This window comes from Rhinolophus sinicus, linkage group LG16, assembly GCF_036562045.2.
Source record: "Rhinolophus sinicus isolate RSC01 linkage group LG16, ASM3656204v1, whole genome shotgun sequence".
Lineage (NCBI taxonomy): Eukaryota > Metazoa > Chordata > Mammalia > Chiroptera > Rhinolophidae > Rhinolophus > Rhinolophus sinicus.
In genome coordinates, this window is record NC_133765.1 from 34264881 (window position 1) to 34279097 (window position 14217).

General features: G+C 45.5%; 1 protein-coding gene and 2 long non-coding RNA genes across 9 annotated transcripts in view; 1 reads left to right on the forward strand and 2 right to left on the reverse strand.

Moving 5' to 3' along the window:
• The window catches only part of CFAP251 (cilia and flagella associated protein 251), a 55018-nt gene extending 49710 nt beyond the window's left edge, over nt 1–5308 (forward strand). Inside the window, exons 20-23 of one of the 6 annotated variants that reach the window (XM_074321491.1) lie at nt 1326–1460; nt 2896–3124; nt 3740–3817; nt 5030–5308. In XM_074321491.1, coding sequence (XP_074177592.1) covers nt 1326–1460; nt 2896–3124; nt 3740–3817; nt 5030–5166 — 579 coding nt within the window. In that variant the 3' untranslated portion in view covers nt 5167–5308. Of the gene's footprint in view, nt 1–1325; nt 1461–2895; nt 3125–3739; nt 3920–5029 lie in introns of all 6 variants that reach the window. The other 5 variants (XM_074321489.1, XM_074321490.1, XM_019734059.2 and 2 more) reach the window with 5 other exon arrangements.
• On the reverse strand, nt 3932–10961 carry LOC141569214 (uncharacterized). Of its 2 annotated transcripts, none has more exons than XR_012492689.1 (3): nt 10725–10961; nt 8148–8269; nt 3932–4236 (listed from the first exon to the last, which is right to left on the reverse strand). It is a non-coding gene; the product is annotated as an uncharacterized LOC141569214 (long non-coding RNA). The 2 variants fall into 2 exon arrangements; XR_012492688.1 differs by lacking the exon at nt 3932–4236 and adding an exon at nt 7030–7207.
• Nucleotides 10962–12841: 1880 nt separating this feature from the next.
• On the reverse strand, nt 12842–14214 carry LOC109448489 (uncharacterized). Its single transcript, XR_012492686.1, has 2 exons — nt 14081–14214; nt 12842–13166 (listed from the first exon to the last, which is right to left on the reverse strand). It is a non-coding gene; the product is annotated as an uncharacterized LOC109448489 (long non-coding RNA).
• Between the last annotated feature and the right edge of the window lie 3 nt (nt 14215–14217).

Sequence of the window (14217 nt, forward strand, 5' to 3'; positions counted from 1 at the left end):
TTTGCTCCAAAAGATGCATTAGGGCTTATGTTCAGGGGATGTCATCCTGAAAAATCATGCTAGGACTTATTTTCCGGTAAGGTCTTATTTTGGGGGAAACACAGTAGGTTAGGCATTATATTTTGCACTTTACATACATTGTCACAATGACTTTTAAAACAGTCCAATGCATATATTTTACCACATTACACCCTTTTTCAGGATGAGGAAACGGAGGGTGAGGAATGTTAAGTTATTCACCCAAGGTCACATAGAAAATGGTGGACCCAGGGTTTAAACCTAGGTCTATCATCAAAGATCATACTTTCAGTAATTGAAAAAAATTTTATTTAAATTTTGTTTTAAATCATACTTTTAGCCCCAGTCTCCACTGGCTCATAGTAAGCAGTAGCACATGAATATAATACTATTAAAATTACCTAGTACAATATGTAAAGAATATGCTACTGGATAGAGTGTTACAGGTATGCATAAAAGTATACATAATTTAACATGCAGTTGTACATAATATAACCTCAATAAATGCTATATATGAAACAGTGTTACCATTTAAATCTACTTATATAGTATGGATTATAGTTCATTTGTATCCTAACCGGTGATGTTATTTCAAAAGACCATTGCTGGAATGTTGCATTGAGAATATGTGGCTTCTTTGAAAATACTGAGTGATTACTAAGACACAGTATTAAAAGAAAAAAACAGGATATATATACATATGGCAAAATTAGACACATATATTTTATTTGCATGGAAAAAATGGAAAGAAAGTACCCCAGATCTTTCACAGAAATTATGATTGGATGGTTGGACAGTAAGAGGTTTTTATTTTCTTCGTGATATTTGGGGCTAGACCAAAACACTAGGGTGCCCCAGACAGGCTGGTTTTGGTGTTGTTTCAAACTGGTGCACGGATTTCAACTTTTCTGCATTTATTTAGTGGACAGGGAGAAACTGGTAATAAATAATTGATAAATAGTGTATACAAATATAGATTCCTTTCCTGATTCATTCCTACAGACCAAAGTAGAGTTCATGTTCTGGGGGAAAAAAGTATTCCTCACTTTTCTGTGGCTTTTATTCTTTCTCTTTGTAAATTTCCAACTCCCACAATTTATTGGCAGACATATTCGTTTAAAATGTGGACACTAGAATAAATTACTCATTCCTAGCCCTTTGCGAGGCGTAATTCAGGTTTCCGAATTTCAGCCAACTGCAACATGCATGGTAAAAAAAGACACCACAGACACGGGCTGACGGCAGTGAGGAGTGGTGGTGTTTGTTTGTTTTTATATTATACTTCTCTCTTTCTTGTGTTTTGCCAGTTACAGAAGGAATCTCATTTGGAGACCTGCATTAACCGGCGTCACATTTCTAGCTGGATCCACACACGTCAGCACCCTTTGCTCAATTCTAGAGAATTTGGAAAATACACAAAGAACGACTTTCCAAATCAGGAAGTAGGCTCCTCAGAATGAATTGTGAAGTGTTCCATTTTCTTCTGTTTTAGGGAGAGTTTGTATAGAATTGGTATTTTTCTTTAAATATTTGGTAGAATTCGTCAGTGAAGCCATCCTGTCCTTGGCTTTTCTTCGTGGACGTTTTAAATTACTGATTCAATCTCTTTATTTATTATGGGTCTATTCAGATTTTGTTTCTTCTTGGGTCAGTTTTGGTCATTTGTATCTTTCTGGACATTTCATCTAAGTTATTTGATTTGTTGGCATATAGTTGTTCATACTCCTTTTTATTTCTGTAAGGTTGGTACTGATGTCCCCATCTCCATTCCTGATTTTAGTATTAGGTTGGTGCAAAAGTAATTGCAGTTTAAAAGGTTAAAAATAATTGCAAAAACTGCAATTACTTTTGCACCAACCTAATAATTTGAGTCTTTTCTCTTTTTCTTGGTTAGTCTGGCTAAAGATTTGTCAATTTTGTTGATCTTTTCAATGAATGATGGCTTTTTTAGGTGTTCATTTAAAAAATTATACCACATAAGTTACACAGTTGTCACATACAATCTTTTTGTGTGTATAAAATATTGCAGAATAAAAATGGAAAAGAAAGGAAAAAGGAATCATGGTGTAGTTAATTGTCTTACATAGAAAACTTGTGAGGGTCATAGGCCTTATATTTGAGTTCCATACTAAATTATTTGCTTATTCATATAAGCTAATGTCTAAATTCTTATATTCTTTAGATGAAACTAATTCTTAGATTCTTTAGATGAAACTTCTTTAGGTGAAACTAATATCTGCTTCACAAAGAGATAGTTGATACAATGTGAGAGACAAACAGTGTTCATGCCATTGCTAATAGTCCTGACAAAACGGACACTGTATTACGGCTGCCGTAAGAGGCACCACAGACTGGGTGACTTAAAACAACAGAAATGTATTCTCTCATAGAAGTCCGAAATGAAGGTATCAGCAGGGTCATGCTTTCTGTGAAACCCATACGGGAGAATCCTTCTTTTTCTAGCTTCTGGTGGTCGCTCAATCCTTTGGCAGTTACATAAAAAAATTGGCTTACACCGTATCACTCTATTCTCCGCCTCCGTCATCACAGGGCCATCTTCTCCCCATGTGTCTGTCTTTTCTTAAAGGACAGCAGTTACATTGGATTAAAGGAGGCCCACCTACTGAAGTATGACCTCATCTTAACTAATTACATCTGTCATGATGCTATTTCTAAATAACATCACATTCTGAGGTCCTAGGGGTTAGAAATTCAACATATCTTTCTTGGGGGACACAGTCAACCCGTAGCAGATATTTTCTAAGATAACTATGAACATTTGTCTGTTACTCTCCAATGTTTAGAAGTATATCATATAGTGTCGTTTCTGCTTACCATGGTTTTTTGTTTCTGTTTTTTTTCAAACCTCTTCCCTAGATTGAAGATATGTTCAACGAAATCAGGTTTAGTGAATATGTAGACACTGGAGAAATAATTGACAAAATCAACTTACCAGATTTCCTCAAAATTTACCTGAATCACCGGCCACCTTTTGGGAACACCATGCGTAACATCCAGAAGAGTTTTGACATCCTTGGCTATACCAATTCAAAAGGGGAGAAGGTTATTCAAAGAGAAGATTTCCTGAAGCTGCTTCTAACTAAAGGTAAATCCATAAAGAGGGAAATCTTGTAACATCCTTGGGCCATGCCCACTGGAGAGAGCTGAGTGTGGCATCTTTAATTTGATGGGGTTTCAGCCTGGGGGATGTCCCTGATGATCTGTGTGGGGTCACCGGAAGGACACTGACCTGGGGACCAGAAGAATGCCGGCTATGTTCCCACTTTCTGAAATTTCAGGACTCAGGGTCCTCACTTGTAAAATGGGAATACAAGCGCCAGCCCTCAATGTCACAGGGCTATTAGGAGATTCGGCTATTATGGGATGCGTTTGTGGAAAAAAACCCACACCAAAGTCAAAATTTCCCCTTTTACCTACTCTTTTCCTTATCATTTTATGTGAGGAAGTCAAGCAGGCATTTTCCCTGGGTGATTGTTTCATCTTAGTCAAACTGGTGGTTCTAATGTGGGGGGACTTGAGATAAAGCCATTGGAGCCTTTATCAGAAAGTTGTCCGATTTCGCCATACAAGCCCCAAAGTATCTCCCCTGTTGGAGTCCCATTCCTAAGACCATACAAGGAAGTCTATGCAACGGTTACATGGCACTCTCTAGATTGTCATTGTGTCTCAAGAAGGAAAGCGTGGACTGATTCTCTTGCAGACCTCAGAACAGTGGTACTCGGACATTGTGCTGAGTCCGGAGAGCTGACCGGCCATCTTTTTCCTTTACAACACCCAGGTGAGCATATGACGGAGGAGGAGATGTCTGACTGCTTTGCTTCGCTGCTGGGACTGAATCCTGAGGGCTGGAAATCCGAGCCTGCAGCCTCCTCTGTCAAAGGTACTGGGGCTGGCTCTGTCTGGGCATGCAGCCGCGCTCGCAGGTCTGCTGTAGACTTACCTGCATTTATGTCTCCTGGCTGCGCAAGTCTCTCTCCTTAATACTCCTACACAACAGAGCAAGTCTGTCGGGAAGCCCACGTGAATAAGTTACGCAAAGGCCAGTGAGCGGTGGTCACATCTAAGAGAGGAAAGAAAGCTTTTTGTTCCCTTGCTTGTCTGTCTTTTGTGTCGTCTGGCCTTGCTTTTCCCTGTAGTCCCCTGACCCGGTCTTCATCTTCCCGGCTTGGGCCACTGGCAGAGGATTCAGTTTGGAAGCTGTTTCAGAAGAAGAGGAATTGTTCGGAGGGACTTGATAAGGAGAGGGTGATGGCTTGGTAGGCGGCACGAGCCCCACTTCAGGCTGCCAGAATTTTGAGGTTTTTAAAGATCAGGCTCTCCTTTTCTGCCTGAGGATTTCCTACCTCCTTCTCCTAGTCCCCTCGAGGAGGAAAATGGCCCTGAAGTGGGGGTTGTGAATTTGAATTCAGCAGGAATCAATCCAGACCCCTCTCCTGGGCCTGCCTGTGTGAAAATGACTCCAGGGACAGCCCAGGACGCTGGCCTGTTGACCCAGTGCTGGTCAGAGCCACCACTGTTACTGCCACTGGAGCCGGGAGCAGAGATTCCCCACCAGGCCACCTCCTCCCTCTTCTTGTAAAGTCTGTTCCCAATTGCAAATGAAACAGAGTCCCTCAACTCAGACAGTACCAGACTTCAGTATCTGCCCCCCTTTCTGGTGTACTTGGGGTCTCAGAATGTACCTTTCCCAATGGTTATGTATTTATATTGTGGTCCTAGGTGTCTCAAAACAGTAACATCAAGGACACAGGGCACTTAAGCCTTTCCAGTGAAGTTTGCAGAGACCCAAGTAACAAGTGCTCCAAACCGCAAAGGAAGGATTTTAACCATTTTCCACCCAGGGTTTTTTTTTTCTTCTTCAAGGAATCAAAGCCAAACCACCACACAAAGCACCTCTCACTTTTTAGTATCATTTCCTTGTATTTTTGGAAAACGCTTCTGCGTTAGAAACCTCATCATTATGAAAACACTGGTTTTCTTGTTTGCCCAGGTTCAGAAGTGTGCTATGAAGAAGAACTTCCAGACGAAATCACGGCAGAAATATTTGCGACTGAAATTCTTGGCTTCACCATCTCACCAGACTCCAGACAAGATCCTACGGTCAGTGAAGTTGTAAGGAATGTGTGAAGCACAAAGGACTTTGTGTGTGAGAGCTTTTGTTTTTTCCCTAAGAAGCACTAAGCTTTCTGCATTTCCCTACCCCCACTCTACATCTTGAGAACGTTTAGACATTAAAAGCAAATTTCTGGTAAGCAATGGAATTCACAAAGTTGGGCATTCCACCGTTTCTGAAATAGACAAGTGGGTGGAGGCAAGAAAAGCACGAGCAGCTGGGTGTAAATGGTAGCTAGACACCCTGGCCTGTCTTTGTGCCTAAACTAAGGCAGTGCTGCCTGGAGGGGGCGTTTGAAGGGAAGCGAAGGTGGTGTGGTCCCTGCCTGCTGTTAGGCTGGGGAGGGGTGCTGGGATCTCTGGTCTCCTGAGAATCCTTTGCTTATGGCTTCTCGTCAGCAAAACACCGCGTCAGCGTTGTGTGGTCGTTATGAAGAGCATCACTGGCCATGCTTAACTCCGGTGGCAACGGTCAGAGAGAATGCAAAACACACCCTAGAACACCGTGTGTGCTGCACCGGGGCCAGAAACCACACAGCCAGCCCGCCGGGCAGAACTCACCCACTAGAGGGTGTGAGCCCCTCCCCCCCACCAGGAACCAGCGTGGCTGACTGACTGCCTCACACTTGCTGGGCTTCAAAACCCCGAGTAGGCAAAAACGGGCCAATTCCCCAGCTCAGGGAGGTTTAGGGACCATGACTAGGTTTCCAGCGGTGTTTTGACCTTGAAAATAGAATCCTATCATCGTGTAAACAGATGAAAGCTATGGTCTACGTTGTGAGGTCTCCTTCACGCAGATGTGCCTGGTGTTAATCTTCATGCACGCTCAGTCCAACACAGCCTCCCACCCAAACCAGGTCCTTCCAGGAGAATTAGCATTTGAGGTAGCATTTCTGATCCCCATCAAGGTACTCTGTGCTCAGGGGCTGAGGTCTGTGTGAGAGAAATGATAGCAGCAGCCTCCCCCGTGCACAGAGCCCTCCCCACGGCGTAGCGTCCACCTGGAAGGTCGGCACGGGGAGTCTTTGGAACACCCTGGAACATCGAATGGAACCATCTACTCCGAACCAGGCTGTGTCACTGCGACCTTGGGACAGACGGCATGGGCCATGGTTCCACAGGCTGATCACGTTGTGTCACCAGGGCTTTGCAACCTAGTTTACATTTTGTTCTTTTTAAAAAACACAAAAAGGAAAACATGCTTTATGAATCAATTTTGCAGCTGCTAAGGGCTTCAGAGATATATTACCAAGCCATTTAAAAAGTTCCTGGGGACATTTTAGGGAACAGGAAATTCTCAAATGACTTGTTCTCTTCGAAAAATAACTCAGAATTGGATGCAGTCTGGACACCAACCAGAGACTTCTTTCATTAAAGCTGGCACACTGATTTTGTTCTTAGCGGCTACATGTATTGGAATCCTTGTCTGCAGCAGAATGGACTAACGACCAGGTGGACCCTCTATGGCTGGGCCACGATCCGATTGGGGTTGAGATGCTCCCTGTGTGCAGAGCCAGCTTCCGGCATCTCTTTAAGTCATGATGGTTATGACATTCATCCAGGAAGGCCAAAATAGCAAGGGACAGCAGGTCCTGTGTCAGTGGCATTCCCGCCCCAGCCTGGTCTGTGGGACCCCTTCTTACCTTCAGGACCCCTCTCTGCAGGTGCTTTTGTTTTGGTGTCTCTCAGTTACTTTGACCAAGGCAGAGAGCAGCACGTTCACCTTTCAACCCCAGGAAGGCCTCTCCACCTTCCATCCTGGCCAGGTAGGCCCAGCCTGTGGCCACACAGGTAGTGGGGAGGAAGGCCATCCATCCAAGGCCGGCCTTTCTGCCCTGTGAGCAGAGAACTTAGGCTGTCCAATAGTGTGGGTGGCAGAGCAGTGACGCCAGAAAGGGAGGAAGGAGGGCCTGAAGACGGGCTCGTGGGCTCGTACATCCATCCAGCCTCAGGGACAAAACACAGAACCCCAAAGAGCACACTGGCGTGTTCCTTTGAAGAAAGAACACCATTGATGGGGCCTCTGGCTGCTGACTTCCACATCCTGGGTTGTTGCCTGCAGAGTTCAGGAGCATGTAGAATAGCAGTGGTCTTCCAGGAACCACCAAGAGCCTCCCCCCAAAGCCCACTCTCTGCTGCAGACCCCCAAGCCTCTCTGGCCTATGCTTCAGCTCAGAAAGCCTGGGCTGCGTTTGTTTTCTGCTTCTGCTATTTAATAGCTCTCTGGCTGCCCTTGGGTGTGGCTAATCTCTTAAACCTCAGTTTCCTCCTGGAACACCTGGGGTGCTCATGAGGATTAAAAGAGATGGCGCAAGTCAAGCGTCACAGGGCGTGAGAGCTCAAAATTGGACAGCAGCTATTATTACTACAGGCGGCAACTGTGCCTGAGACTTGGGAAGACATTTGATGAGAACTAACCTCTCCCAGTTTGAGTTTTAGCACCAGTTAACACTTGTTCAAAGAGGGGTCTCTGCGGGTTTTGACAGTGGGCCCTCAATAAACATTTGTGGGAGGATGGAATGAATGAACCTGAAGCTTCAGTGCCGTTTTCATAGCTGACTTAGCTTGTGACTACAAGTGCATGCCGGTCCTCACAGGCCCTCTCCATCATGGTCGGCGGACTTCCCCTGGAAAGGGCTAGCGAGTAAATACTGAGGTTCTGCGGGCCCAGCCCCCACCCCACCCCCACGGCATGTGTGGAGCACAAAAGGAAAGCAGCCAGAGACAATCCAGAAAAGAATGACGGTGGCTGTGTTTCGAACACATATCGTGATGGACACGGAAACCTGGATTGTGTGTCATTTCCACGTGTCATGAAACCGTCATCTTCTGATTCTTTTCAACTATTAAAAAATGTGGAAACCATTCTTCGCTTGTGGTCCACACAGGACTAGCTGCCCGGATGTGTCCCATAGGCTGGAGTTTGCTCTCCCTCATAGGCCAGGATTACCCCTCCCAACAGATTTTTACAAATGCAGTGAATCTGTGCAACATACCTGACTGGCACTCTTCAAAAACGCCGAGGTCGGGACCAACAAGAAAAGACTGAGAAGCTGTCACAGATCGGAGGCGACTAAAGGAGACCCAATGACGAAATGCAAAGTGGGATCCTGGATTTCTGGAACAGACAGTGGACGTTAGGAGGAACTGGGGAGACTGACATGAGGTCTGTAGTTTAGTCAATGGCATGGTACCAGTGTTAGTTTCTGTTTCGATGACTGTCATGGTTCGATGTGCACACTAGGGAGGCTGGGTGATGGGTCTGTGGGAACTCTCGGTTCTGCCTTGGCAACTCTCCTGTAAATCTAACATTATTTCAAAATTAAAAAAACAAAACAAAACAAAAAGAGAGAAAGAAAAGAAGAAGAAATCTACCACCTTTCCGACTCAGTCACCCTGAGTTGTTTCCATGACCTGCCCTAGGCCTCGGGTCTTAAGCAGACGCTCCTAGAGCCAGTCGGCCCGCTGCTCCCGGGTCACCTCACTGGCTCTCTGTCTTCTGTGAACACCTCGAGGCAGTGCAGACGGGTCTTGTTCTAAAGATCTGTGTCCTTAGGCCATGGCTGGACGCCTGTATGTGCAGCCTGAGCATGTTCCTTTGGGGCTCGGCCAGCATTTCCCTACAGGCGGCTGCCTCAAAATGGACGGTAATAAATAGATACAGGGGACAGGGGATCTACAGCAACTTGCCACCCTACTCAGATGTCATATAAGAACCCTCTGCAAGCTTAGCGTAAAGGAATATTTTTAAAACCACACACAAAAAACCAGGTTGATGCAACATTCTTCAATGGCAGTGCAATACTGAGTGTAGGGACCGACCTCACGAGACAGTTAATATCAGGGTCCCTGTGCCCTTCAGCTCGTGTGTTCCTGAGCTGCTGAAAGGCCTCTTGCCTTCCTAGGTAACAGTGGGTATTTATCAACGCCCAGGTGAGAGGTGTCAGGCCCCAGAAGGTCGCTGTCCCCTCTGGCCCCACCACCTCTCTTGATAGTTTGAAATCACTGGTGGTGCAATGGGGGGTGTTCAACACCAAAGTCGCCCCACTGAAAGGGGCTGAACCGTTGTGTTCCACCGGCACCCCTTCTGTTCTTTTATTTTCTTGACTGGAAGTCACAAAGGTATCTATTTTTGTATATCGTGCTCTTTCAAGCAAGTGGGGCTGTTTCCTTTGGGAGGAGCACGAGTTTTGGCCAGCACGTCTGCCCTGGTGAGGGGAGCAGTGGATGGGATTGTGAAGCACAGGTCTGAAGCACAGAAAAGTGGAAAGCCAATCATGGAAAGAGACGGGGAGACCATTCCAGACAGAGGGGACAGTGTGCATCTAAGCCAGAGGCATTCAGTGAACCAAAGGTTCGTGAGGTCAGACCATAGCGGGGGATGTAGGCTCAAGACGAGGTCTGTAGGGGTCTAGAAGGATCTCCAGCGTTCCTTCAGCACTGCCATTGATGGTTCTTCCTCTCGGGTCTGAATAGGAATGCTTTTGTGTGGGCACTTGGCAGGAGCAATGGAGGCTGGCCCAGTCTCCCAAGGGGAAGATCTGGTCATTGGGATAGGCTGTCACTCAGAGGAAAGACCAAACGGAAGTCATATGTGCAGCCAGCCCTGAAGTTGTGTTCATTCACGGGACACTTGCCAACAGTGGAAACACTCACAGTGGGTTTCAGCCCCATACACCCGAAGTCCTGAGTTGGTACCTCTTCTTCCTTCTGAGTTTTAAAGGGATTTCAATGTTTTTTTTTGTTTTTTAAATGTGACCACAATTTTCTCAGTGATCCTGTAGTCCCTTCACACATGGTCACATTTACACACTTGCCTGAGTCTCTGGTGATCGCCAGAAGGCAGCCTGGCCTACAGCAAAGCTTCAGCAAATGCTTGCCACTTACCCTTTCCTCAGGGTCGAGTCGGTCACCTCTAACTTTTCCACTTTTCTGGGCTAAATGCCAGGTGGCAGTAACTTGTGGCCTACAGATCCTCTTACTAATAGTGACCTCAGTGCCAACACAGTGTGTTAAGCCGAGATACAATGTGGCACGAAGCATGGAGGTTGCCCTTAAGATGGTCATGTTGTAGTGAGGGAAACGTCACTAATTACAGTACCTTGTGATCTCATATAGGGGCATCCAGAGAAGATGGGGTGGGAAGGAGGAGGCGGCGGGGGACAGTAGAGGAGAATGACATAAGCGAGGCACTCTGAGCCAATCTGAGAGGTGCCTGGGGGCGGTGGCCAGAGAAGGCAGTGGTTACGTTCTGGATGGCCTTGTCTACTGAATCGAGGATGTTTAACCCGATTAAAGTGAAGGGAGAAGTGGATTAAATTGGCATCTTAGAGGCTTAGAACCGGGTAATGGGCAGGAGGGGGTGTCTGGGGAAAGGGACAACAGTGAGGAGACTCTTACAATAGTTTGGGAGGAGTGTAGGGTTGCAACAAGAGATGAGGCATCCCGGAAGTGTAACTAAGGCGCAGCTTGAAGATGGTATCAATCACGATCTTTGGTTTGTAGCAACAGAAATGGGCTCTGGTTAGCTTAAGTGGAAAGGGACTTTATTTGAAGACTATTGGGTAACTCACAGAATCAATGGAGAGACTAGAGAAGCAAGGTCTGGAAATGAGCAGGAACCAAAGGCAGCTGGGATGCCAGTGGTAGTGCCACCACTGGGAGCTCAGTGCCTCCAATCCTCTTAGTTCTCCAGTGGCCACTTCTGCTGTAAGTTATTTCTCCACTGCCCCTCCTGTCCCGCAAAAAAATCAGTCAAAATCAAAGCCACGATGAGATACCACTTCACCTCCACTAGGATGGCTAAAATAAAAATGACAGATAATAACAAGTATTAGTGAGGCTGTGGGGAAGTTGGAACCCTCATTCACTGGTGGTAAGAATGTAAAATGGTGCAGCCACCTTGGAAAACAGTCAGGTAGTTCCTCAAAAATGTTAAACAGAGTCCCCCTATGACCCAGCAATTCCACTCCTAGGTACGCTGGTGAGAGAAATGAAAACACACATCTTCATAAAAACCTATATGCTAATGTTCATAGCAACATTATTCATAACAGCCAAAAAGTGGAAACCACCCAGATGTCAATGAATGAATGAATGAATGAATGAATGAACAAAATGTGGGAAATCCATAATAGAATACTATTCAGTCATAAAAAAGAATGAAGTATTAATACACACTACAACATGGATGAACCTTGAAATTATGCTAAGCAAAAGAAGCCAGAAAGAAAATGACTCATATTGTATGATTTTCTTTATGTGAAATGTCCAGAATAGGCAAATCCATAGAGACAAAAAGTAGACTTGTGGTTGCCAGGGGCTGGGGGAAGGGGAGAGGAAGAGTGATTGCTAATAAATAAAAGGTTTCTTTCTTGGATGACAAAAATGTTCTAAAATTGTGGTGATGGTTTCACCACTCGGCGAATATACTAAACACCACTTTGAAAGGGTGAATTTTTATGGTATTTTAATTATATTTCCATAAAGCTATTATTTTAAAAATTCGACTGGCTAGACCATCCACCACCTGGTTAAGTTGGGCCCCAGGCCCAGGACCTAACTCCCTGGGTGAAGAGAGCTTCCGTAATGGGGTGGGGGTGGCTTCACCCCCAAAGGCTCACCCAGAACTAGGAAGGGTATTCAGATGCTGAGCAGCCAAAATGACTGCACCCATGGGAGTGAAGCTGCAGACACTTGGGCAGCCTTGAGATTCCTGACCTGAGAATTCGCCAAGCCTCTTTATGGACAGATTCCAGCCTTGCTCCAGGTCACTGGGTCATGACCAAACAGCCTGCGTTTAATTATTCATTGTTAGAAGAGTGTCTGGATTACACGTCTCACCTTTGAACACATTAGTTTCTCAAAGCACTTTATATATATACTATCTCTTTATTTTTATATGACCCCAAGTGGCCCAACTTTTAGGCAAGCCAATGGCTGCACGGATGGGGATGCAAATTGCCGATCCACTGGTGTCTTGAGCTGGTGAGTTTTTATAGTTGTGGTTATAGTACTGCGAGGCAAATGGCAGTGTTTGGTTTAACAGAAAACTTTTTCTTTTTTTTCAAGCCCTCCCCGGTCTATTTGAAACTCACCATAAAGCTCACACGTTGGGGGAGACCTTCCCCACAACAATTGGGGGTCCCATTAGGCTCCATCAGTGGTATGCTGGTAAATGTTTACCAACCAGCTCCGAGTCGCCTTAGGGAAAGGGTCCTGATGTGTAGCATTTGCTGATTTCCATAGTGTAAAAGCTCCCGTTGTAGCTGATTTCAGATTATCAATGTGAGGTGACTGAACACAAAGTAAAGAAGTGCAGGTCTGTCAGCCAGCTGCCCCATCACTGACCCATCCTCAGGGTACAGCAAACAAAGCAGTCTTGCTCAATTGGGCAGCCTGCATTGGCATCACCTGGGTGGTCCAGGTACCCACAAGCTCAGAACTCGGTGGAGGTCTCCCTGGACCAGCAGTGCCCTCAGGAGCCTGGCAGAGCAAATGTAAAACGTCTCTCAAAGAAGGTAACTTCATCCTCAACCTCAAATTATCCCTATAAATACATGTTCAAACACAGTGTTCAGCATGGTCAGGGAGAACCAGGCAGATCACAAGGAAATAGGACACCATGAGCAAGAACTAGCAGAAACAGACCCTCAGACACTTCAAATATTAGAATGATCAGACACAGATGATAAAATAACTGTGCTTTGTTGAGAGAAAGAAGTTTTAAAATCTCTGCAGTGGTCAGGAAACCATAAAAAGCGACATGCCAGATTTATAAAAAACATTTGTAGAAAGCTTTACAGTTTAATCAGAAATCAGAAACACAAATTCCTTCAGGGGCCATCTGGTAATAAATGAGTAAAAAGACGGGGTGACACACTGGTGATCTGGAGAGCTTTGTCTGAGGGACACAGAAGTTCTCAGCTACAGCCGATTGTTGCCATGTGGTACTGGGGACCCAGTTTGTAGATATCTGCTGGATATCTGGATTTCTTTTCATTGTGGTAAAATACCTATAACATAAAATTAAGCATTGTAAGCATTTTAAAGTGTACAATTCAGTGGCATTATGTATATCCACCATGTTGTGCAACCATCACCTCTTTAGTTCCAGAATTTTTTCATCACCCCAAAAGGAGACCCCATGTACCCATTAGCAGTGATTCCCCATTCGTACCCCCCTTCCCGGCAACCACCAATCCATTTTCTATCTCTCTGGATTTGCCTGGCCTAAAGATCTCATCTAAGAGGAATCATATTTGTCCTTTCGTGAGTGGCTCCTTTCACTTAGTGTTTTCAAAGTTCATCCATGTTGTGGCAAGTGTCAGGACGTCATTCCTGCTTAACAGATACACGCATTTATCCATTCATCAGTCGATACTTGGATTTCTGATGTATCTTCCTATGTTAAATTCAAATATATATTTTTAAAAGTTCTGTGTGGCCCCCAAGCACATGTCTGCTGACCTGACCCGGGCAGTGTGAGACCTGACCCCCCCGGCAGTGTGTTTTAGGGCCTGCTGTTACATATTTTCCCTTGTCCTCCTCAGAATGATTCTCTCAGTGTACCTTTATTTTTCACATTAGTAACTTGTGGTTCAGAATGGTAACAAGACATGACTAGGAAACGGTCTGCAGTGCAATCTCCCACTCCATTACCCTCATAGCTTCTCTACCCAAAACCAAAACCTCTGGGTAAGCTGCTTGGTTCTAGAGTGGGAGTCAGAGTTCTAGTAGCTGTGGCTGTGACCTTGAACTTCCTGCCATTCCGTTTCCCCACGTGTAAGATGCCTGGTGTTGGGCTAGTTTATCTCCAATGCCCCAGGCTTGCTGACAGGGTCACTCCCACTTTCCCCAGCATCCATCTGGGTGTGAATTAGCTCTGGTCAAGTCTGGGTAGCTGCACCTGAACACAAACATGGAGTACCCGAGTTGTCCTGATAACTGTGGGTTCCTCTACAGAGCTGTCCTGGGGCTGGACGGGGAAGAAACCGTGCAGAGTCGTCCCTGTAGGCCGGCCAGTCCGTTTTACCTGCGCCAGGGTCATTTGTGCGGTCGCGGCAT